General features: G+C 38.9%; 2 protein-coding genes across 3 annotated transcripts; one reads left to right on the forward strand and one right to left on the reverse strand.

Annotated features, from left to right (window-relative positions):
- The first annotated feature begins 9 nt into the window (after positions 1-9).
- DEPDC4 (DEP domain containing 4) lies at positions 10-12,315 on the forward strand. Of its 2 annotated transcripts, none has more exons than XM_058805551.1 (9): positions 10-94; positions 1,559-1,985; positions 2,510-2,658; positions 3,151-3,337; positions 4,896-5,122; positions 5,958-6,100; positions 6,295-6,420; positions 7,614-7,692; positions 10,098-12,315. In XM_058805551.1, exons 1-9 carry the CDS (start codon positions 10-12, stop codon positions 10,313-10,315), a joined length of 1,641 nt encoding a protein of 546 aa, XP_058661534.1. In that variant the 3' UTR covers positions 10,316-12,315. The 2 variants fall into 2 exon arrangements, with proteins under 2 accessions (XP_058661534.1, XP_058661535.1); XM_058805552.1 differs by having other exon boundaries at positions 81-209.
- Positions 12,316-14,139: 1,824 nt separating this feature from the next.
- ACTR6 (actin related protein 6) lies at positions 14,140-23,002 on the reverse strand. Its single transcript, XM_058805453.1, has 11 exons — positions 22,799-23,002; positions 22,015-22,132; positions 20,241-20,309; positions 18,943-19,066; positions 18,047-18,182; positions 17,902-17,958; positions 17,141-17,239; positions 16,898-16,976; positions 16,035-16,206; positions 15,326-15,464; positions 14,140-14,558 (listed from the first exon to the last, which is right to left on the reverse strand). Exons 1-11 carry the CDS (start codon positions 22,864-22,866, stop codon positions 14,429-14,431), a joined length of 1,191 nt encoding a protein of 396 aa, XP_058661436.1. The 5' UTR covers positions 22,867-23,002; the 3' UTR covers positions 14,140-14,428.
- Between the last annotated feature and the right edge of the window lie 2,568 nt (positions 23,003-25,570).

The raw sequence follows: 25,570 nt of genomic DNA on the forward strand, positions 1-25,570 counted from the left end.
GCCGCGGCCATGGCGGGGTATTTGACTCCGCGCTTCAGGAGGATCCGCAGCCAGAGCGAGTTGCAGCCGCGCCGGGGGAGCGGGTGGCGCCGAGGTGGGCGAAGAGCGCCATCCCCGTCTCTCCACCGCAGTGTTGGAGGGGCCGAGGAGCGGAGCCGGCTGCGAGGGGCCGGCGTTTCCCCATTGTTTGTGCTGCACCCCGGCTGCCGGTGCGGCGGGACGGGCGGCGGGCAGAACGGGGCTAGGGAGGCTCGGCAGCTGGACGGGGGGAGGGAACCTTCCTCCGGCCGTACCGCTGGAGCTGAGCTTACGGGGGACGCCGCTGGCAGAGCTGGGCTGGGTGCCAGGCGCGGTTAATGCACTGCAAACACTTTTGTTTGTCGTCTGCTGAGCTGGGCGCCATGTGTGGGGGCTACGGAGCATCTCACCCAAAGGGGCTGAGAGCGCTGGGGCTGCTCCGCCGGGAGAAGGCTTGGGGGTGTCTTTGGAAGAGTGCAAAGAGCATGGAGGCAGACTGTGAAAAATGCATGTATTTTGTGATTGGCTTTCGCAAATATTAAAGGGAATATTATATGTGTTGTGTTAGAAGGTAGTTCTGTATTAATTCTCTTAAGTAGTGTGTTAAATATAGTTTTAGGTTATAAAAATGTTAAAATAGAAACTATGCTGTGTAGGATACTTTTTTTAAAGAAAGGACACCTAAATCTTTCAGAGAAAAAGAATTTATTGCCCTCTTATCAGAAGAAATTAACTTCTTCCTGCCTCAAAGGTGCTGTTAGGATTCAGAGGAAGAAGTTGACGATGACCAGACAGAATCCTGTGTTTGAATGGAATTTATACATCATGTATGAGGTGTATGAATATGCATCAGGCTATTGCTTTTAAGGGTTAATCCTTTGTTAACAGGTGTCCTTTTCTGGGCTCGTGCTGCTCAGAAAAAGGTACCTGGACATCCATAACTCCTTCTCTCTATTGTCTCATATTGTCCTAATTCAAATTGTCCAAAATATTATTACTCTAATTGTATCACTATTTTTATAGCCATTTTATTACTATCAAACTTAAAATTTTAAAAACAAGTGATTGGCATTTTTCACACAAACTCTCTTCAGTGATGCCCAGAGAGGTTGTGATATGGTGTGTGGAAATCTCAGCTTCTGGAGTGATTCAAAACATGGTTCTGGGTGACCTTGCTTGAGCAGGGAGGTTGAACCTGATAGACCCCAGAGTCCCTGCAAACCTCGGCTGTTTTGTGATTTTCTAATGATTTAATGTGTATGTGTGCAGCACATACATACAATATGTGTGGTCACAACAATGGCAGAAAAAATCTTCATCACCTCTCTTTAGTGGATTTTTGTTCTCTTCTCTTGACTCTACCGTAGTGGGTGTGAGTCAGCTTACAAGAACTGAGTCATGAAATATTATCTTTGTCTTTGTAAAATTCAGCTGATTTCTGAATGTTTTTTTTTTTTTAATATAAAACCAAAATCACAGTGTATTTTCTAAGTATTAAAGGTTTATAAATTTGTACAAATTTCATATAAACATTTTGCAGAGTGCGATGGTCCTTTTCAAGCAACTCGGCTGTGGAATAGTATTATACATGCCCTTCACAATCAAGTGGAAATCAAAAGACGTAGACAACACCTGAAAACATACAGAAACTGTTTCACTGGCTCCAATGCTGTTGATGTGGTACTGAGCCATCTTATGCAAAGCATGTACCTAAGCTGCAATGACATCTCTCGGCTGAAGGGGGTCCGTGTATGCCAAGCATTGATGGATCACAAAGTGTTTGAGCCAGTTGGAGCCAAGCTTTACTTATTCAAGAATGGGAAGGAAACAGAGTTTGAAGACACGGACACTAGTCTCTATAGATTTGTAAACAGCAGTCTTGATCCTCTTCTTCCAAGAAAGAATAAGGACAATGAAAGCTTATCTCCTGAGCAAATCTGCAAGCAGAAAACAAAGCGATGTTCCAAGTGAGTTATTCTGAACTATTCTAATTTTACTCTTTTTTAAAAAAAAAAAGGAGGGTTACCTTTAAATGAAGTTATGTCTGACTAAACCAGGTGTTGGAGACTTCTGAAAAGTCTGTGCCACTTTTGAGAAATGTCATGTCTGAATTGCAGATGCTTCCAGGTATTTTGGGGTAAAGTATTTTGATCTGTTGTTTGTTATTTTGAATAGAGTCTGGCACAGTAGCATAAGACTAGGAATAATTTGGTTTTGCTATCAATTGTGCTGAAATCTGAAACTTAGCATGAATGAGCTGGTTACTAAAAGCCAGTAAACAAAGTGGAACTAGCAAAAAGTATTTGGAATCAATATTCTTGCCCTTTCCACAAAGCAGGTGTGGATAATAGGAATTCTAGCAGCAGGATAGACTCCATATATAATGAAGCCATAAAGTTCTGATTTAAGAGCAATTTAGTAAGTAACAGAAAGCCAAGTGTGTTCTAATAGTATTTGTTATATATATTTTTTTTTCCCCCTCCCTAAGCAGAAAGCGTGGCACAACACTTTCAAACCCCTTAGCATTGGAAGCAGCTGATAAAAAGAGAATTGAGGAGCTTCTTCAGTCAATACATGTTCATGCATCTTTACCTCCAAAGATCATGGTTAATGAACCAACTCGCCTGCTTTCAAAAGGAGGTAAGGATTGAATTTTTTCTTTTGAAAACTTGATTGTTCTTCACTGTATCTTGTAGTGAGTGCCCCATTTTGTTAAACAATGCTCCACAGAGACCTAAATTTAACCTGTCGCTAATAACAAAATATCTAAATAAGCGTTAAAGGGGTTAATGTTTATAAACAGAAGGAAACACAACCGGGTTATGTTTTTGCATAATGTGCTATTTCTGAAAATACTTATTATCTTTATTATGTGATTCCTTTGCTTTTCACTTGTCTTTTTTCTTCTACTAATTATAGTAGTTTATTCTGAATCCTAATATGATGGGGGAGACTTTTTTTTTTTTTAGCATTCCTGTTTTGATCATTTCTTACCCAGCACAGCAACTTCACACTATTCTGTTACTGTGTTTTGTTTAAACACTTAAAAGATTCTTTAGTGAATAAAAACAAAGGTTAGTTGTTTCCATAAGATCTGGTTTCTGAGGGTTTTTTGTTTGTTTATGGTATCAGTAATAGAAGATGTCTGGAAACAGCAAGCTCTGCTACGACTGCTGCAGTTAATTGATGTTCCCCTTCTAGAAGATATCTTGGTGTCTTCAGTGAAGACAAAATCAGACAGTTTTGGCAAAGAAGAAGACATGATTATATCAAATACTTTCCTGGACAGAGAGGTTGCATGTAGCTTAAACTTGCCCGAGTAAGTTTTATATCTGTTAAATGAATTTGTTAGTAAAGGCTTTATTTTATTCTTGATCAAAAATTTGTGTTAAATGAACAAACAGACATCATTATGTTTGTATAGTTGTAGACAGAGGTGACATTAGTGTGATTGACTTCTTTTCAGAAGTGCTAAGTGATTTCACAAAAAGCATTTATTTAGAGTTGGACATTTGAGCATTTCAAGTAAACATTAGAACTTTAACCTTGAATGTTGTAAACGTGCCCAGTTTCTAGATCAGATTCTTTACTCTTAGGTCTCTGTAACAGATATCAGAACATGAAAACTTTATTCTGAGTCTTTGTCACAGTTCCTGGTGGCTATGGTGTGAAGATACAGAGTCAATAATGCATCTGTTGTTAGCAAGAGAAAAGAAGAAACCAAGCTGTAGCACTGAATATAATGAGAATATAAATGTGGCTGCATGTTGTCGATGTTCTTTTCCTTAAGTCCTCTCTTACTTTTGTAGTGTTCCTGTTTAGTGTACTGAGGTAGATCTCTATCTTGCATATACTTCTAATGAATATGTCAAGGCTCATGTGAATGTCTTAGGAATGACTATTTTTGTCAAATTAATTCAGTTTTTATCTGTAATTTCACAATCTTTATTTCTGTTCTCCATGATAAAAATAAGATTCTGTGGATCTTAAATTATATTTGCAACTTGTCATTGGTTAAGATCAAATTATTTTACATCCAGAATCAGGTAAAAGCAATTGTTCTTCTGCCCCACACATTTCTATGATTTTATATTCATTCTGTACAAAATGGTTGGGACTTTTTCCTCTGATTTTCTGGCTTCTTTCCACAACAAATTATACGCCTGAATTTTAGGTGTATAATTAGGTTACATTTTCTTTCCTTAATTAAGATATAGAGACAATAGATGCTTGTGAAAACTCATGCCTTTATAGTAGGTTATATAATAAACCGCTTCTGTAGTCCTCTGGGATTTAACCAATTTTATTTTCCTCTTTTTTCAAACTGTCTTTTTCTCTTCTTTAAAGATCAGGTTTTTTCACCCTGGTTAGCCCTGGTGGGTTCTCAATGTGTGTTGGAGTAATGGTGGGGGTGGTGTTTGGTTTTTAAATACTAGCTGAGTTCCTGGGGTCAGTGACAGTCTGGCCTGATTGCAGCTTGTTGTGGTCTGGGTTTGTCTCAGGTGTATTGCCTTTAGCATCAGAAAAACATGAAGGTTGCCCATTTTGAGCAGGTTCTTGAACTGCTGTAGTGAAATAAGTTACACAAACTGCTTAATAAACCAGTTCAACATTGTGGTTCATATATGTGACTTGACCTGCCTGGTTATTTCAATCTAGTTTTCTTTTAGAGGATTAAATGGACCCTGAGATAGCTCAGTTGTTTAGAGCATGGTGCTAATTACACCAAGGTTACAGATTCAATCCCATTTACTTAAGAGATGGATGCAATGATCCTTGTGTGTCCCTTCTGACTCAGAATATTCTATGAGTCTGTGAAAATAAAAATAGGTAGAGCATTTTAAAGCAAGCACTAAAACAACCTTTTCCTTCTGCAGGCTTGACACATGGCTCTATGCTGCAATTGAATGCTTGGAGTATTTTCCTGACCAATTCCTAGTGATGGTTAGTCAGCAGTTATCTGAAAGCACTGACAACCCCAGCAGTCTGAATACATACAAGAAGATTCTTTTTGATGTTATTATGAAGTATTACAATCAAAAGAAGGACTCTCTTCTTGCCACTCAGGATTTTGATATCCATTCAGGAGTTATGGAACTTATAGGTAAGAGCAACCTGGAACAAAAAATAAAGATGGAAGCTGTGTAGAGGAAGTCACTAAGTATCAATTGACTGAATCATGACACCATTTGCAATGCCATTGCAGATGCACTTTTTAGGTTGGAAGGAAATGCTCAAGATCAGTATTATGAACCTCTACTCAAGACAAGGACAAATTTCAAAGTTAGATCCATTTGCTTAGGGCCTGGTCCAACTGAATTTTGAAAATCTGTAAGGATAGAGATTCACCAGCCTCTGTGGGTAGACTTTCGATATGTAGACTTTCCCATTGGAAAGTTACTTACCCCAGGTCAGAATTTGCCTTATTGCTACTACTAAGTAATAACGTAAAACTAAAATCATTGCTATACAGTTTTTCCTCTTAACCAGAATAAGGTTTTTAAAGTTATGGACATAGGGTCCTTTTTAGTAATAGAAGTTGTTTAAAATTATAAGAGGGACTATTAACCCTCCTATCATATGCTTGCAAGTAAGCCAGAGGGGTTTCATTTAAATACAAGTTTAACATTAATCCCACACCTAAATAGGCTTTGTTGCTGCTGCTTGAGTCCTGTTGGGTTGTTGTTCCTTAACCCCAGCTGCCAGCTAAATACTATAAAGCTGCTCACTCACTGCCTGCTGCCATCCTGCCCCTGGTAGGAGAGGAAAAAGGAAAACTTGTGGATTGAGAAAAGAATCCTTTAATAACTGGAACAATATGAAATTTTGTTTGAAAGGAAACACCCCCCAAAACTGAGATTATTATTGGGATTTAAATAAGTATTCATGACTCTGAAAATGAATAGTAACTTTGGATATGCTGTTTAACTCCATGACAGAAAAAGGAAAAACAGATCAAGCTCTGGAGGCATTACAACTTTATTTAAAATTATTAGCACCAAATATCAGTGAAGAACTTCACAGGCTCCTTACATTCCTAGCCATTGCATCAGAATCTGAGGGCTACAGATTGCAAAAACAAGTAAGTGTCTGTTTTGCTTAATGTGAAAAATAGCAGTTTGTCATAGTAAAGCTAAATTTTTTGTCTAGTTAGAAGTATTCCATTTACTACCTTTCCATGTGATCTGTTTCCCACTGATAGCATCCTGTTGCACTTAGTCTTTGCTAGCACTCTGTAAGTCAATCTAATGCCAAATCTGGGTACTATTTTTCTAGTTTGAGAACAGATTTGTGATCATCAAGACTTGTACAAAGTTCATCTTGCAAAACAGGACCCTGTCAAGAGCGCAGGCAGAACTGCTGACTCAGTTTCTGATGGACAATCACGCCGAGCTCTTCAAGGTATCATTCTCCTTACATCATTGGCTTTGTCATTTTAAATGTTAAATGCTATGAATTGCCTTTTTTTGAGTATGACAAGTCTGAGGAACTGTGTTTAATGTTCCATTTTATAATAGTACAGCCAAACAGGGTGAGAAGTTATTCCACACTATACAGGACAGATTTTTGAGAGCTTTGCAATCCTTTATAAATTATATCCTCTTAAAATATTAATAATTTTTATAGTCATTTTGACACCTTGTTGGTAATGAATGCCTACTAAATATCTAAGTATCCTAATGTCTTTCTCCTTTAGAAGTTCACTGGCATACTCTGAGTGGTAGAAAAATGGCATGCTTGTGTACCCCAGTGTATGTGTACAGCTCTGACAACTCTAAAAGATCCTTCAGCATTTTGGAATGTTAGCTTCTAAATTGGAATGTTAACTTCTAAATTGAAGAAAACAAATAGAACCACAAAATGTTAGTAGCCTTTCTATTAAACTTGATGAGTTGTGTAAATATACACATATAATCTCCTTCATTTATGTTTCATCATATTGTCATGTATGAAAAGATGAAACTTGACCATACTCTTTAAAAATAAGCTTCACAGAAATTTGGTTTCAGTAAAGTACTGGTTTTTATTTTTATACAACATATTGATTTCCATTTCCGACTTCAGGTTGAGACATGGGAGAACTTTTTTTTTTTTAATTAGCTCCATTTTAGTTTGAAAGCATTAAGTGGTTAGTGAGGGTTTTGTATTTGTTAGTACACAGCCAACCCCCCCTTTTTTAGTTTGTGTTAAGGGTTCTGACATGAGGGTTGGGCCTTTTTTCCCCACTGGAGTCAGGGCCAGAACTGTGCAGCAGTGACAGCAGGATGGTGGTTCACTCTGACAGCTGCAATTGAGAGCCTTGTGTGAAAGCTGAAATCAGCTTGTTTTAAACTGCAGTTTTTGCCATGGAAAACAACATTAGAACTTTTTGCTTCCTATTTCTTTGGCCAGAAATAAACACATGTATCTTAGTAAAACTATGTATTTTAGTGCAGTTCTGTGAGAAACTTTGAAATGTGTACAAAAAAAATGTGGGCATAAATTCTTCTGCATTTAACTATGTGTTTTTAATTTGGTTATCTGAAAGCTTTACATTATAAAAAATACAGAAGTATTGCTTTTGTAATCTTTTCTTTGTTGGGTTGGATTTTCAGGCTCCTTTAACTCTTCTGGAACTAACGAGTAGGAGACTTCAGAGTTTGCTAGAAGGGCAAGATCCAGATATCAATTCAGGTAGATGATGGAATAATGTTTTTATATAAATTATTGTATAAGAACTAATTTATCATCAGTTGACTATAATTGTGTGTAGACTTCTTTTCTTTGTTGCAAGAAAGAAAAGAAAATCCCCCCCCCCTTGATGCGTTAGGGGGATTAGTGGCTAATGCACTAAATATTAAATTGTATGTTATCTGCAAAATTGGTCTGAATATTGGAGAGCAAGGACTTGATTAATCTAGTTTGGATATGCTATGATTTTTTTTCTTTTTTTTTTTTACCAAATAATTTATTTCTGGAAATAGTAGTGCAAAATGTGCTTCCTGAAGTGATTTGCTTCTAATTTGGTTTGGGAATTTGATGAGACTTTATATTTAGGAGCAGTAGTCTTTTATTTTTGCCACAAGACACCTATAAATTGTCACAGAACTCAGTAGTTCAATGTTCTGATATATGACTTGAGCACAGACTTTGTCTGGTTTTTTTTTTTTTTTTTGACTGTTAAGGATTTTGAAGAACTCTCTCCTTTTTCTGGGTAAGCTTAGCTTAAAGTTTATTAAGATCTTAGGACTTATGCACCAAGTGTCAAATGCCTTCCTTTTAGGCTACACTACCCTTCTGTATGTGGGGTTAATGCTTTCCAGCTTATTTCTTTTGAGCTAACATTCTGTCTGGCCTTGCTGCCAATACTGATTAATAGGGTTGGGTTAAATAATTGGATTTCTCTCTGACTCTGCATCTTCTTTGACTCCTGTATTGCCAGTGCATTGTGTGCTTAAACACCGAAGAGAAATCCCTCGGGAAACAAATTACACTAAGTTATTTTGCTGTGTAATATTGCATTTAATACAGCAGCTGCTGGAGAAGTAGTTTGGTACAGAATCTTTTACCATCTGTGTTGGATTCTGGAATGAGGCCAAATTCCTTCTTGTTCAGTGTTCTGAGAATCACATATTTTGAAGCCAAAGAATACAGAGATGAGCAGCAGTGGGAAGAGCTGCCTGTCTGTATTGTTTTCAGAGCCTGTGTGATCTCCATTGACACCCTGCAGAGACAACAGAAGCACAAACCCCATATTCAATTTTTCTTACTAAGTTTTGGGGTTCCAATCTATAAATGCATATAGGTTCCATCAACTTGTTGAAATAGTTCGATCTGATTGTAAGCTCTCTGGCATGGCATATTCCTGTTTTCCTGTGTGCCTCATATGCTGGTGTCATTTTCCCTTTTTCCAAAATCTTTCCTAGGAGCTATTGAGCATTCTTAGCTGGTGAACTTCTTAAGTCCAGGTGGGAGCAGGAGGGAATGCTGGGAGACCCAGATAAGAAAAGGGGTCTGTCAATTGCCGGAAAGTAATCCTTAGGTCTGCTGGAAATAAAAAAGACTAAAACCAGCAAGAAAACTCTGGAATTTGTTTTAATCTAGTAAGACATTTGAAACCACAGAACTCAAGATCCATGCTGAAGTTTTAAGAGTTAATCTCTTTGTCATTTATTAAGCCTTCCCTTTTAAAAGAGCTGTCTTTTTTCTTCATCTGATTCTACTAAACCATAAAAGTATTGGTGTTTGACAAACTTACTTTAGAAGAAGGGAAGGACAGGTCCACATGAAAACTGACAGCTCAGGTTAATACTACTCTCTATGTGAAGCCTAAAGATGATGGTGTTTGTAAAGAAGGATTAATAAGAAATTTTTCCTCTTTAGGCAACTGACACTTGTTCAACCAAATTGCTCTCTAATATGTATAGGAATGAAAAGTGTCTGTAGAGTAGCTGAATGCCTGTCGTTCCTCAGGCCCGAACTCACCTGCCCAGTAAGGGGGCTTGAGTCCTTGGAGGGCAGGACTTCACTGCAGATTCACAGCCTTTTAATAGCTAAGGTGTGCTGAGTTAAGTATCCCTCTTGCATCACCTCTGCTTCTGGTCCCCAAACCATGCTCAAATGTCTACTTACATAGAAGCTCCTAAATTCTGTTCCTGATTTTTGTAGTCTGGTTTAGAGGCAATTATTTCTCCAAAGTATGTGTTCACTTGCATTAGGTACTGAGCCTTGCTACAGATCTGATTTAGTCACAGAGAACCTTTGGATCCTGACAAATGCAAGGTGCCATTCTTATTGTGTAATGTTCTTCATTGTGGTTTCTGTGTGAGAAATGTGTTTGCTCTTTGTCTTGCAGGCCTGTTTTGCAATACAGAATCTTCTATGATACTGTACTTGTAACACTGCTTTTCAACTTTATTTTTACAATTCATATTTAGATTTCTGTCCATTCTCAGTGCAGAGCTGTATGTTTCATGTTACTTGTAGATGTAATCACATCTGAACTAAAATATCAATATACCTATGTTTCTTATCATATTTTTAACAAGGCTTTTACATGATGCATGAAACTTAATCTGAACCTCTGATTTCTTACAAAGGCTTCACCTTCTGTCAGCGCATTACAGCTAAAGAATATGAAGATCAAAAGCAACAAACCAATCAGTATCTTCTAGCACTGGTTCAAGAGATAGACAATGACCCTACTGTTCCTTTGAAGCAAAAGAAGAAATTAATCAAAGAATTCCGAAAATACCATTCTTTTGTCTACTGTAGTGGTTGTAAAACTACATGTGAATTTTGTACTCCAAATGGTTAGACTTCAATACAGCCTTTTTTAATATTTTTTTTTAAAAGACTGAAGGAGGCACATGAAAATTGCTCATAAAAAATGTTTTTATCTTACATCTTTACATCTTCAGTTTCAGGAAGCTACAACTATCAAAATTACTATGCTGCTATAAGGCATTAAATCTAATTTATCTTTTAAGCAAAATATACTTAATTATTTGTAAGTAAGTAGTAACAGCTCACTACTTGGGCTGCCTTGAGTTCAGGGTTTGACACTTTTTTCAATCTGTCCCACAGCCCCATGGCTTTCTGTCTGAACCACATCTATGTTCTGAGCCATGCTTGAGTTGATAATCAGTAGGGGGTTTTAATCTTTTCTATCTTTAATTAATAATAACTTAATCTCATCTTAAACCATAGGTTATGACTCCTATGGGTATTGTAAAAGTGTAGAAAATGTGTAAAAAATGTTGAAAGCAGGTCAGTGGGTTCTGAATCTGCAGCAGGAAGGATTTATTAGGCAGGTGAGCTGTGTGTGCTTGCAGTCAGTAATTACAACCTGTTGTTACTGCCTCCCCACTCTGGCAGACTGAGCCTCTGCTAACATTTTGAAATCTTCTCCACGTCTCTTTGTAGGCTCCCTTAAGGTACAGGAAGGCAACAATTAGGTCACCCCAAAGTCTTCTCTTTTTCATGCTCTGTCAGCCTATTTTTAATAATAAATAAATATGTGATATAGTGTGAGAGGTTACATTACTACTTTGATGTTTGCAACTGACATTTAGTCATGTAATGGACAAAGGCTCAAAGACTTGGTATTGGAAGGGATCTCTGGTCTACTCTCATCAGCCAGATGGAAGTGGAGTTGATGAGTGCAGGCTGCTCAAGGACTTTTCCAGTTGAGTTTAGAGTATCTACAAAAACAGAAATGCCACAGCCTCTTGGGTGAGTCTGGTCCAGACTTTCACCAGTGTCACAGTATTTAAAAACAAGCAAACGAACCCTACCTCCACACAAAAAAGAAAAAAGAAAATACCCAACCAAAATACGCTGCCTTATGCTTAGGCAGAATTTCTTGCACTGCCTCCTGTCCTTTCACTGGCACTGCTGAACTGTCTGGCTCAGTATTCTTCACTCCCTCCCGTGAGCGTTCTCAGGGCTAAAAAATCACAGCACTCTCAGCCTCTTCCCTGTGTGACAGATCCTCTACTTTATCATTTTCTTGGCCCCAGTGCTGGACTAGTTCCACTAGAAGCATGATTTAATGAGTTATGTTATGCTGTTGTGAGTGTGCTGCTTTAGGTGTCTCCATCCTCCTGTAGGCTCTAATACAGTCAAGTGAGCAGGATACCAAAGCTTTCTTAGAACAAGTGCTGTTTGTTGTTTTTTTTTTTAATTAAAATAGTTGCACTGTAAGATTAAACAACACAACCTATTACCTGTGCACTTAGTTAACTTGCATATTTGAAGTAGCCTTATTTAAATTACCTGGCCCTATTAGAAATCAGGGAATGTAGTTGAAATCTCTGTCTATGAATCCACGTTTATGCACTTGTTATTTAAGTGTGACTCACCAGTGTGAAATAAATAATTTCTAGAGGAGGAAAAACATCCAAGTTTCCCCTTTCAGAGGTGAATGCCCTAATCCCTACACTACAGGGCCATGTATTCTTTTTCTAGCCCTGTGTGGGGTTTTGGTCACTCTCCCAGAAGAGGGAGCATATACAGAAGCAGGTTATTGAGACTTGTAAACAGGAAGGTATTTCCTGACTAAGTGCTTCTGGTGTTGAGTATTAGAAGAAAGAGGTTTTAATTGTTTTTTGGGGTTTTTTTCTAATCTCTCTCTTTCTCTCTCTGTCTTCAGTCTGTTTACTGTGTCTTACTCAAAATACTAAACCTGGTAATAAGGTTATCACCTGGCAGAGGTGATAACATGGTAGTTTGTAGGCTGGATGGGCTGGAAATTGCTTTGGGGAAAAACTCTGTTGTTAAAAAACAAACTTGCACTTTGTGACTTGATTTAGAATTTTCCTGTGGTAATTTAAATGTAATAAATAATTGTATAAAAAGTGATGAGCCTGTCATTTCATAGTGTGTTCATTGGGAAGAGGCAGTTCAAGGGGAGTAGAACCAGGTATTAAACAGTAAGGAAGTGTTCTGAGCAGCAGTTCATAGCTGTCCTGTGGTTCCCTTCAGTTCATGGCACAAGAAGCTAAGATTGATCTAGTTCTGAAAGAGAAAGGAAGAGCTCTTGAGAGCCATGTTTTATTCACATACCCTAACAGAGGATCTACTTACCTTTTAATCTTCTCTTGACAGAAGCTTGTTATTTTACATCTAAGGGCCCACAGAATAGGTTTTGTGAACTATAGACTACTGGTTTTCAGTTAAATTCCAAAATTAGAAAAATTTTATTGGACTTTAGAAAGTTCTGTCATGTATTTTTAAGTGTCTGATACACAATCATGTGCTAAGGAAACTTGGAACCTGTCACTCATTTCTGTTTATGATTTCTAGCATACAGCTATCAAATTAATTGTCAGTATGAATTTGTTTGAAGTAGAGAGTGTTCAGAGTGAAGAGTTTAATCAAGGTACTTTTCAGTACAGTCTTATCAAAGCACAAGTGGTGCCACCTTCAAAGGAGGCTTGCTTCTATTCACAGAGCATTCATGTTTGCCCCTACAAAAAGTTCATTAGTGCTTTCATGAGAATGTGTATGTTTCTTTGAGTCTCAGCTAAAGTATGCTGACACTTTCATGAAGCACTCAGTTAAAAAACCAGAGCTGGGACACAAGGCTTCTCCATGTGGCTGTCAAAGTGACAGTGTACCAGACTTACTCATGTCCTACACAAAGTCATACAATCTGTGTCCAACAAGTTGTAGGTGCTGGTCTCATGCCTTCATACCCTAGCTGCCTCCTGTGTGGCTCACATAGCTGCTAACAGCAGGAGGAAGGTACTCCTTTCATTCCTTTCAGCAGGTTAGACTAGAGGAAAGCAACCTTGAGCTTCTTCCAAAGTAAAAAAAGCCACATTCAACAAGTAAGATTGTCTCCCTCTCTCTGAAGCACTGGCTGCTCTTCCACGTTGCCTTTAAGCAAGGTGGCCAGGTAAGTGCACTGTGTAGGAATATTTACTGGCTTTATGTTAGGACAGATGATAAAGGGAATATGAGACACAACAGGACACTCCAGTGTCCATTTTCCACCCTGTCTGAGTGCCTGGCTCTGTCTTGGCAAGCAGGCAGGCCAGGTGGGGCACCCCCATCTAGCCTGGCCCTCCCAGCCTTCCGCCTCTTAGGCCAGGCTCCTCTCCCTCCTGCATGCCATGCTGCACAACTGATGGCAAAGTAACAGCTTCTGATGCCAGAAATAACAAGTTCTGGGGTGTTTGTGTTTATCTAGGATGCCTGGAGAGGACACAGATGGCTCATCACTCAGAACACAGCTACAAGCTTTGTTCATCACCTTTGTGGCAACTTCTTATCAGAAAGATGGGAGTGGCAGGAAGCTTATTTGCTCAGGCATTGTTTAAAACAAAAACCAAACAAAAAACTCCACAACCTACTAAATTAAAAACCCTTTAGAAAAATTAATTGTTCAAATTACTCTTTTCTCAAAGCCTAAGCATATTGTCAATAGCAGTGGTCACATTACAAATATATTTCCCTCGTAGCTACTGACTAAAATAACCAAAAATAAAACTCCTGTATTTCTTTGCAGGAAAGGAAACATCAAAGCCTCCTTCTAAGATACATTTAATGCCCTTTCAGTGGAATATGTGAGGTAGAATAATACTCATTTTGAAAAAAAAAACCAAAACATTTCTTCTCACTATGTATTAGCATCACGCCAATACAAGCACTTGATATTTTTATTGCCTCATGCACTGAGGTGTTCTGCAATAAAAATACAATGAAGCCATCAGAAAAGATACAAACATAATGAAATTACAGTGAACATATTACTTCATAGTATTACGCTTGTAAAACTTTATTTCTAAACTCTTAACATTTTTTCTCAACCCAATTCAAAACAGGAAAGCTAAAACACAATCCTAGCTGATGGAAAAGAGGTTGTAGTTCAAAGAATTCCATTCTAAGTAAATCAATGGAATAACAACATATCCAACTATGCTACCTATATATCAAATTTTTCTTCACAGATATTGTGTCCATGTTCTTCATAGTCTTCTCTAGTTACTATCATGTCTTCAAAATCATCATTTTCAGAAATGAGCTTCCCACCTTCCCAAGAATAAGTGATAGGGCTGGAAAATGAAAGTTATTATTACTCCTCTATAGATTCATTTAAAACAGAAATATGCAGTGATGATTTCCAAGACTTTCATTTGGCCATACCTAGTTAAACTACATTTTTGATTGCTAAATCAAACCATCCAGCTCCAGAGAAGTTATGAGACAAAGTCTGAAACTTTAGCAGGGCTAGCTGACTTGGGTTTTTAAAAAGGGGCCTGTTTGAATGCAGGTGTGAAGAGGGAACAACATGGATATGTTTTGTATTTGCTTTGCACAGATAGTAATTCTTTATGAGTATTTAAAAATACTCCTTAACAATACCTTTTTAAAAGTAGACTTTTTTGGTATATTCAAAATATACTTATTTTGTCTGCACTCCTTCTGCAAAGATGTTACCCCTCTCTAACCCCTGAAGTGGTATATTAATTATGACTTGGCAGCTTTCAGATGCTGAAAATTCTAAGTAAAAGACTTAAGTTCTAATCTTTCATAGTTACAATACAGCCTTAATTATCTGTTTACAGTAAAAAGGCTGACTCTAAAAACAATTCCTTAACTTTATTAGGTAAAGTACAGAGCAAAGAGGTGATCACTAGTTTATATGGTTTGTCTGAAAATACACTGATTTAAAACATCCTTTTTGCACAATTTTTGTTCACTTAATATTTAAATACTGCCTTTACTCAATCTACCTTCTTAATCAGCAAAAGAAACCCTACTTTATTGTTTGTTCTGCTAGAAAGATAAAGCCCCTTCTATTTATTAGTTTAGGACTTACTTTTCAGGAAGAACAACGGAAACATCATAGTCAGTTGGTGTAAGACATCTAACTTCAGAATAAACCCGATCTCTGAAGCCTGGAAAAAGGGTGTTTCCCCCAGTTAGAACTATGTTCTTGAAGAAATGAGGCTGCATCTCTGTAAAATAATTAAGTAAATATGTAGTTAAGAGATGGAACATATATCTAAAGATTAAAGGTGGTAATATTTCCAATTTTGTTATGAATTTAAACAGAAGTAATAAATATGCGTACAAAAAATTCATGATCATCTAAACAGCATATCAGTTAAAGAGAAATCTGAGACGGTGATCAATCACCCTATGTTCTCTCTGATTTCAGAATTTGGCTTTGATAACTACTGTTTTCTTGTATTTATTAAATTTCACAATCGCCAACACAATTTCCCTTTCAAGAGGGATTTTAAATAAGGCTTTTTAAGAGTACATTAATAGCCTAAATGCTGCCATACTTAACATGGCATCATAAAACCTATGAAAATCTTCTTTGTAATAATAATTACCTATACATAATCTATGAAATGAAAGCCCTGGTATTACTTCTGACAAACAGCAGTCAGAAAGGTTTTACTCTTTGGTGCTTAAATTACTGACTTTTGGTCAGTTTCACACCAAATGAAACCAAGCCATTACAACAATCCCTCCTTCTCCCACCCCCCTGTCCTTTTCAAAATACTTTCAGGATATACCTTCAGGTAAATTCTGAATAGAATAAACAATGGCTTCAGGAATTCCCATCTCTTGAATACCAATATCCGAAGGATGGAAAAGTATTTCTGGAACTGCAAATCTTTCATTTGTTAGACGAAGTATTTGTTCACCGGTCTTGTATTTTCCACTTAACACCATCTCTTCCCTTGGCTAAATTAAAGATATGAATAGTATCCACTGCTTAAGAAAAGAAATCACATCCTAGAAAATTCAGCTGATCCATTTAATGTCCTGCAGAGGTAGGCAGTGTATGCTGCCATTGTCATATTATCTATCAGCAACTCTTTTAAGAATAATGCATACTCCAGTATTAAATCTGAAGTGACTTTGCTCTTACCGACTGCAGTTTTGCCCAAAGCAAAATAAAACTAGGTAGGCATGAGAGTAGCCTTAAAGTATAGGACTGCATTCAAAACTATGGCTGGCTCAGTAAATGAGATAAAACTGTTAAACTGTCTTCACTGATATTTCAGGCTCTTCTATAACATTGAACTTTCAACCTTATTTGGGTGTTTAAATGTAATTCAGAGAAACTTACAAAAAAACATCAAAGCAGAGAAAACATTTCCTAACTTAATGTTCAAAATCTTAATAATGATATGGATAAGTTACATGACAGAGCACAAACACAGAAAGCTAAAACTGTTAAATAATAGAACATAAAATGCTGTGCTAAAAAACAGTATTTTGGTGTCATCCCAGTTTACTGAGGAAAAACTTTACCAATTAATACATAGCAAGAAAGATGCTACAGTACAGTATTAGAAAAAAGGAAGTATTTTTAACCTCTCCACTAGACTTGTGCAGGAAACAGCCAAAAAAACTTTAGAATTATTATTACCTTACAAAATCCTTTTTTGATTGTGCTGAAGTCTGGCAAAACATAATCTACCATTACAGTATTTTCCTCTCCTTTCAATCTGAAAAAGAATGTAAAATTCAACAGAATAAAAAACAAGTTCTAAGTTCCAGCTATTTTGTACTAACAAGACTTCTTCAACTTAACTGGAAAGTTTTCTGATTAAGAGTATAGTTTTGTTTGTACAAACAGATTATTCTACATTTAGTACCATTGCATACATACTTGGCAATGTCCATGTCTTTGTAAAAGTCTTGAGAAACATAACACACATCTTCTTTCACTTGGTTAATTACATGTGTTTCATCCATAACATGTAGCTGCCTGTGAACAACAAAAACCAAAACCACAGAAGTTTGAGAATAATTAAGTGTTCCCTTTCCTGTCCAGTTTTGGTCTGGAACTGAGCTACCATTGTTTTTCAGCCACAGGAAGCTACTGTCTCAATACTTAAACTTGCATTCAATTTACAAAAGCATTCCTGGCCTACTGGAGCTTAATATTGTCCCGTTTCACAGTTCAGTAAATCCATCAACCTGCATTTGCCCACTGTCTTGCTAACAAGCACAGCTGTAATCCTGCCAGTAGCTCTTTGGTAAAGACCTTTACCTAGATATACTTCCAAGATGAAGGATCCCAATGAAAGGTTGATCCTACTGCATTTTATTTTGCAGTATTGATATAATCAGTCAGCAAACTGACTGATGATCTACTCAGAAAATATGTTAAGACTTGTATAATTGTGAACACACAGGTAACCTCAACAACTTCAAAAACACTGGTACTTTGAAAAACAGCCTAATTCTTCAATCTTAATTCATCTTGATCTTAAGGTCAAGATGGTAGCTAGCAGATTATAACAGACAAAAAATTCCCTTCTCCATTAAAGAGCAATTCATCTAAAATTTACAGAACCAGTAAGAATACCCCATAAACTTCTAGCTCATTTCATACCAAGTTTCAGAGTGAAAATTAGGATGCTTTACCTGTAAGAGATGATCTCCTTTAGATGGTTGGTTAAGAGTTTCCCTCCAACATTAATCCTACAGAAAAAAGAGTAACATGAGGAATTCTGTCATTGACTTCAGGCACAGCAAACAGTTCTTCTAGAAAATATATACTGCAGCATACCTGATGATTGCCTCTTTTTTCTTTTTACTCCTGCAGTAAGGTACAATGTGGGTAAAAGAGTATCCGCTATCCACGATGATACAGCACAGCTCAGATGGGTTATCCCGGAAATACCTGTGTGCACTAAGAGCTCCAGCTGAAATAGAAAAAATTGAATTCCATTTTTATATGAACATTTAGAATTCACAGTGATATGAAGGTGTGCTTGCTTCATATTTTAAATGCTTTTGACAGACTTTCAAGACCTCAATACATAGTAATACAGCCGCTGCATTAATTCATTTTGGCAGTGGGTAAAATTAAGTGTTATATATGGTCCTATTTAATCTTTTTCAGGAATTCCAGTCTATATTCCATTTCCTCTAAAGTCTAATCATGCTACAAACTTATCAAACTTATCAAAAGGAGTATCCTGTGTCCAGTTACCTGTCAGAAGGGTGGTATGGTTGTTTACACATTCCCTTTGAGACACAATACATTTCATAATCATAATGCTGTATTTTATTTGCTAACACATAACAAAACCAAACAAAAAACCAATCCCATACCCCTAAAAAAGGAAAGCTATCAAAGAGTTCATGCAAAGTTTTGGAAGAATTCTTTAAATGTTATTCTGTTCCAAAATCCATCTGTTATTTCTGTCATCCTTACTCTCCTCAAATTTCCTGTCCTTGTATACCATGACACTCTTTAGGAAGTAATACAAGAGTACAGCTGGAATTTGTAAAAGATATAATTTTTAAAATACTTAATCCACTTTTATTCAAGAGCCAGGAAGCAACTGAAGGAATACTTTTTACTATTTTTTACTGTGTGCATGTGTGCTTACTAATTAATTTATTTAAAGAGTTAAGCTTCAAAATATATAAATGCAAACTGGAAGGAGACATACTCACCATTTACTCTAAGAACTGCTTGAAATTGATATTCTTCAAATAGAATTTCATTCATAGATTCTTGTATTGAAGTGAAGTTAAAATAAGGTTCGGTAATAATTATATTGGTATCTACAAAATCCACCTATAAAAAACACATTAAGATTGTCAGTACATAAAAGGTAAAAATTAATTAAAAATCCCTAACCATCTTTTGCAGCAGTGGAAGATCATGTAAATCTGAAGTCATGATTACCACTTGCCATATCTGTTTGTAGAAGCTAGACTTAGAATGTTTTAGCTTTTTTAAGGGCTTCATGATCAGTGATACAAATTTATCTAATTAATGGGTAAAAAACATAAGAGAAGGCAACACTTTCATACATACCCTGATTCTGTTCCCATCCTTACAAATTGTAATCTAACATTTTAAAGAGACACCACAAAGCAACACTACAATTTTAATCTAAAATACTTTACACTAATCCTGTCAGCTACAGAAAAGTAAGTCCCCTTGACAGCTCAGCACTTGCGCCACAGATTACTTGTCTAATAAGCAAAGCCCTGTACAGTGAGGAATCAATAATGAAACTCCCAGTGGCCTCTGCTGAGGCCAGCAAAGGATCCTGGATTTTCCATGTTCACCAGTATCTAAAACACTCTGTTAGAAAGGACTTAATACAGTTACTTCAATCATAACTGGATATGGCCATAAAAACATTACCAGCTGTATCTCTCTGTAGACTTGACTTGTGAAGAAGAATTAAAAACAAATTCTCAAAACCATAATTACATTGAATACAGTTCCAAAACAAAAACTGAATTTATGTATCAAAAGCCAGCACTTTATATTTTAAATATAAAAATGTACAGAGACTAAGTTGATTTGAGGGATTACTTTCATTCTCAGTACACAGGTGTTGGAAAAAATTCAGGAATTTCCAGAAAATGTAACATTTTAAAAAGAAAAAAATTAAAAGAAAAAAGTCTTAATACGCTTTCTGTGCTAAATCCAGCTTGTGTGATATGAAAAAAATAAAGTATCAGATATTTATATTTTATACCTTTAAGTTATTCAGAGGTAGAAAATGGCTAGCCAAAGATGATTACTAAATGTGTATGTATTTTGGCCTACTGACCCAGCTCATTCCTCCCTTTTACATTTACTATTTCTTGATCTCTTAACTACATTGTGTCTGTCTGTGACTGAAGGCACTTTTAACAAGAACAGTAAGATCACTTGTTCTACTTAGTATTTGTTAATTCCATTAGTCAGTATTTAATCTACACAAAATATGTAGTTAAGAAAAGACTCTTACTTGATACATTTCTTTTCCAAAGAGATAATCCCAAACCTGCCTCTGAACATCCCAGTTCACCAAGTAACCCTGTAGGAATTTAGAAACAAATTTACACTATTCAGAAAAAATAAAATCATACCTTAAAAAAAAGTCAACAATTGATACTGGTAATATAAAAAAATTGAGAGTTAAAATGTCTAAATTTACATTTTTAGGCTAAGGAGTAAATGTTACATAGGATTAAGGTATGTTACATAGGATTAAGGTATGTTACAAATATTCCCCATTGATACATTGATTACTGCACTACAAAAACAATGTACATGATGTTTTCTGTATACAGTATTGTTTTTGGCAGAAGTTTGTCTGTCCTCCTCAGTGCCAGGGAAGCAAATTATGGAGCAGATTACCTGGAGTGCCACCACCCAGCATGTAGGGGACATACAAGTGATCAGGTCCAGTCAGCATGGGTTTATTACAGCTTGACAAACTTGTTGTTCTTCTATGACTAGGTGCCCCACTGAGTGGAGGAGGGAATGGATGTGAATGCTGTCTACGTGGACTTTACCAAAGTCAGGAAAGTCTTTGACAGCAGTTCTCACAGCATTCTCTGGAGAAGCTGGCTGCTCATGCCTTGGGTGGATGAACTCTTCACTGGCTAAAAGATTGGCTGGATGTCCAGTCCAGAGGGTGGTGCTGAATGGTGCTACATCCACCTGGCATCCCATCACCAGTGGTATTCCCCAAGGCTCACTACTGGGGTCCCTGTTATCAACAATTTGGGCAAGGAAATCAGGTGTACCCTCAATAAATTCACAGAAAACAATAAATTGGGTAGGACTGTTGATGTGCTGGAGGGTAGAAAAGCTCTGTAAAGATTTCTGGATGGGCTGGATTGATGGACTGAGGACAATCTTACCATGTTCAGCAAGGCCAAGGACGGGGTACTGCACCTGGGTCACAACAACCCCATGCAGCACTAAGGGCCTGGGGCAGAGTGGCTGGGACACTGCCCAGGGGAAAAGGACCTGGGGGTGCTGACTGGCAGCCACTGAGCATGAGCCAGCAGTGCCCAGGTGGCCAAGAAGGCCAAGAGTACCCTGGCCTGTGTCAGCAATAAAGTGGCCAGCAGGACCAGGGCAGGGATTGCCCTCCTGCACCAGGCACTGGTGAGGCCATTTCTTGAATCCTACTTCCAGTTTTGCCTCCCTCCCAATAAGAAAGACGTTGAAGGACTGAAGCAAGTCCAGAGAAGGGCAACAAAGCTGGTGAGGGGTTCAGAGAACAAATCCTGTGAGGACCAGCTGAGGCAGGCTGTCTAGAGAAATGGAGGCTCAAGTGGGACCTTAATACTCTCTGCAGTGACCTCAGAAGAGGTTGTAGTGATGTGGTGGTTTTGTCTCTTCTCCCAGGTAACAAGTGACAGGAACCAGAGAGAATGGCCTTAAGTTGCACCAGAGAATTTTAGACTAGAAATATTTCCTTACGAACAGGGATGTCAACTACTGGCAGAGGCTGCCCAGGGAACTGGCTGTGTCACCACCCCTGGAGGTATTTAGATGTGCAGATGTAGCACTTAGGGACACGGACAGTGCAGGGTTAACTTTTGGACTTGATGATCTTAAAGGTCTTTTTCAACCTAAACACTTCTATGACTGTTAAAATTCACACTGCTGACTGATTCTTGTATGATACCACATATAACCCCGCAGCTGGGACATACAGTATGAAAACTATTCCTTAGAACAATTTACATTGGGCTTTAATGCTAAACTGAAGATATCTTACTTACTTTCTGAAAGGGAAGAATATAAAAAAGACCAGAGGGATCCTTAATTTCATCCAGTTGATTTGCTGTAAAGGTTTTCAAGCGTGCAGTCTTTGACCTGAATTGACAGTTGGGAATAACGCTGGAAAATATTGGGAAGTTTCCTATTAAACATGGTATGAGACACATTCACTTTCTTTAAGCCACTTTCATAAACAGTCTACTTTTAATAATATTTTCGCTGATGTATTTTGGCTTTAGTCCATTAGCTGGAGCCAGTCGTGAGGGAAATCTTTAATTTCTGACAACTCCTGTACAGACGAGACACTTTTTGGAAAACCAAGTACCACCCCCACCTCCGCCACCCCCTGCACAGCAGGAAGAGCGCCAGGGGCTCTGCCCCACCCCGGCCGGTGGGGCACGGTGTGACACAGACGGACACGGTGTGACATGGCGGGGCACGGTGTGACTCAGACGGACACTGAGTGACACGGCGGGGCAGGGTGTGACACAGAGACACAGAGTGTGACACAGAACGACAAAGTGTGACACAGAGGGACAGAGTGTGACACGGCGCGGCACGGTGTGACACAGAGGGTCTCAGTGCGCAGCGCGGCGCAGGGGCGGGCCCGCAGCCGCCGCAGGGGCGGGGCGGGGCCAGGCCGCGCCTCTCCGCGGCGAGCGCAAGCGCGCTGCGCGCCCGCGCGCCGGTGAGCGGCCGTGGGGCGCGGGGCCGGCGGAGAGCGGCGGCGAAGCCGTGAGGGGACGCCCAACGCCCGCCCCGCCCCGTCCCGTCCCGGCCTCTCACCTGACGTTCGCGTGGCTGTAGCCGATTTTGGCGTTGTAGGCGCCGTTATCCAGCACCAGCGTCGCCATGTTCCCCACGGCGCCACGGCCGCCGCCGTCCCAGTATAGATCCGCCACCGCCGTGGATCTGTACGCTGACCATAGAGCGGAGGAGCAGCGCGCGCGTGGCCGCGGGACGCGGGAGTGCCGGCAGCGCTCCGCCTCTGCCGCGGGGCGCGCGCCCTGCCCGTGACGCTGGCGGGAGCCATTGGCCGGGCGTGACCCGGCAGCGCTCGTCACACGGTGGGCGGGGCGGTGACACGGCGTCACCGCGGACAGCGCCCGGCCCGGAGCACGGCTCCCCGCCGCCGTCACGGCTGGGGTCAAGGCGGGGATGGTTGGGGCGAGAGCCCGGTGTGGCGGTGGTTTAAAAGTACACACTGCCTCGGGTGACCCTGCCGGCTCGGGATGCTGCGGTGCGGGAGCGCCGCCCCTCGGGATAAAGGTGCTGAGTGACGATGTCATTGAGAAGTGCGCAGCAACACGAGCCTGGGCTATGTAAGAATGTGACACAGTGGAAAGGGAGACAACTCTAAATTCCATCATCATTGTTTTACTGTTACAGAATCACAGAATCAGTTCGGTTGGAAAAGACTTGAGATCACTGAGTTCAACCTATGAACACCACGGCACTAATGCATGGCCTTTCTTTAAACACCTTCAGGGATGGTGACTCCACCGCCTTCCTGGGCAGTCCATTCCAAAGTCTACTCACCATTTCTGTGAAACAATAACAACAAGTTCTGGTGCAGTTTAAGAGTCAGTGCTCGCATCCTGTCCCTGGTTGTCTGGGAGAAGAGACCAGCCCCCAGCTGCCTACAACCTTCCTTCATGTAGAAAGTCTTTCAAAGCATGCATAATTAACACTTTTATTGTAAATAGTATGGAAAACGGTGTTATTGGAATTCTCTGTTGCTGACCAGTTTTTGTTTTACTGAAGTCTGTGCAGTATAGCAGCACACACTTTTATAGAATCAGAACCATAGAACAGCACCAGGTGGAAGGGTGCTGAAAGATCATCTGGTCCAACCTTTCGTAGTAAAGGGAACCATGATGAGATAATCTAACACCTTGTCCAACACCATCTTGAAAACCTGCAATAGGAGCTCCCTGAGGAATAGTTTTTGCAGTGATTGGTTGTTCTCACTGGGCAAAAGTTTCCTATATCAAGACAAAAGCTCTGCTGGTACAACTTAACCCTTGTTTTTTGTCGTCTTGTGAAGAGAGTGCCTCCATCATTGTAGCCACTCTGTAAGTACCACAATACTGTGATAAGGTCCCCCTGAGCTTCTCCAGAAAAAAACAAAGTCCTTCAGTCCTTCTTCAGTGCGTGTTCTTGAGCTTTTGATCACCTTTATTGCCTTAGTTTGCATGCTCTCCAGGTGTCCACAATTTTTTTTGGAACTGTTGGGAGCAGAAGTGGACACAATACTCCAGGTGTGGCCTGAAATGCACCAAGCAGGGTGGGATGATCAAGTTTCTGTCCCTGCTAGCAATGCCCCTGAGGATGCAACCCAGGATCTGCTTGCAGCAGTGGGGCACTGCTAAGGGCAGTTCAGCCTGATGTCCATGCAGACCCCCAGGCCCTTTTCCACAAGGCTGTTCCTGTGACACACAGCTCTGAGCCTGCACTGGGCTCCGTGGGTATGTATCTCAGGTGCAGCACCTTGCACTTGTCTTGGTGATGAATTTTTCCTCTATTTATATGTTTGATTTGCCATCACTAGTTCCTTTGTTGTATTCCAGTAAAACTGAAAGAGCATTACAGTTCTGTATTTGTGTGTAATTGACTTTCCTGAACTTAAAAATAACTGTTCCTCTGTATGATGACTCTTCTCCCTAACAAATAAAAAATGTCTTTCCACGAGCCGGGATGTTCATTGGAACACATGGTAATCTACTTTTAGACAAATCCTCTTTATGTGCTTGTGAAGGAAGTGTGTCTTAAGGACAGCTTCCTTAATCCTGACCGTAGCAGATACATTATTTGATTCTTGAGAAGAGGTCACAGGAATTATCAAAAGCCTGTTCTTCAAGTTCAGGAGCTCCTGGGTGCTTTTTAAAGAACACTGTAGGTTGTTTTCCTTCTTTGCCTACTGACAGGTATACTCATAGTAAATTTTGGGTTTGTAATTAAAATCCAAAATACACAAAACATAGAATAGTAACAAATTTATTAGGTATTCAGTGTTATAGAGAAACATAAAATACTACTCTTAAAACTGTATAACTTTAACTTAATCCTTTTACTAATATAAAGTTCTTAGAATAATTGTTTAGATTCAAAAAGTCCTAATATCTATTGCTAACTTTTGCCTTGTGAATATAAAAGTGAAAGCCAAATTTTAGTAAATTAATGTTTCCCTTCTAAATACTAGCTCCAGGTCTATGAAGCTTCATCTCTTATCATCCAATGACTTGTTAGGAGTTACTTTTGCTTTTTTCCTTTTTTTTTTTGTCCTAGGATGTAGGACAAGTGCCAGGCTTTTCAGAGTTTACTTAGATTTATATGAAGTGGTTGATATACATAAATATTTCAAATCTCTTCAAACTAAAGTTGCTGTATTTACTGTCACTGCTACTTGAGGGCAATTCATACATATTTATTGAGATTGTTTACACATTCACCCATATATTCCAATGGCACTTCTGATAAGACTTTCTGCTGTTGTTGGAGGAGGTAACACAGACCAAGTCAGCCACATAGCAAGGACAAATAAATAGGAATTTCAGA

This window comes from Ammospiza caudacuta, chromosome 5 (assembly GCF_027887145.1).
Source record: "Ammospiza caudacuta isolate bAmmCau1 chromosome 5, bAmmCau1.pri, whole genome shotgun sequence".
NCBI classification, from domain to species: Eukaryota; Metazoa; Chordata; class Aves; order Passeriformes; family Passerellidae; genus Ammospiza; species Ammospiza caudacuta.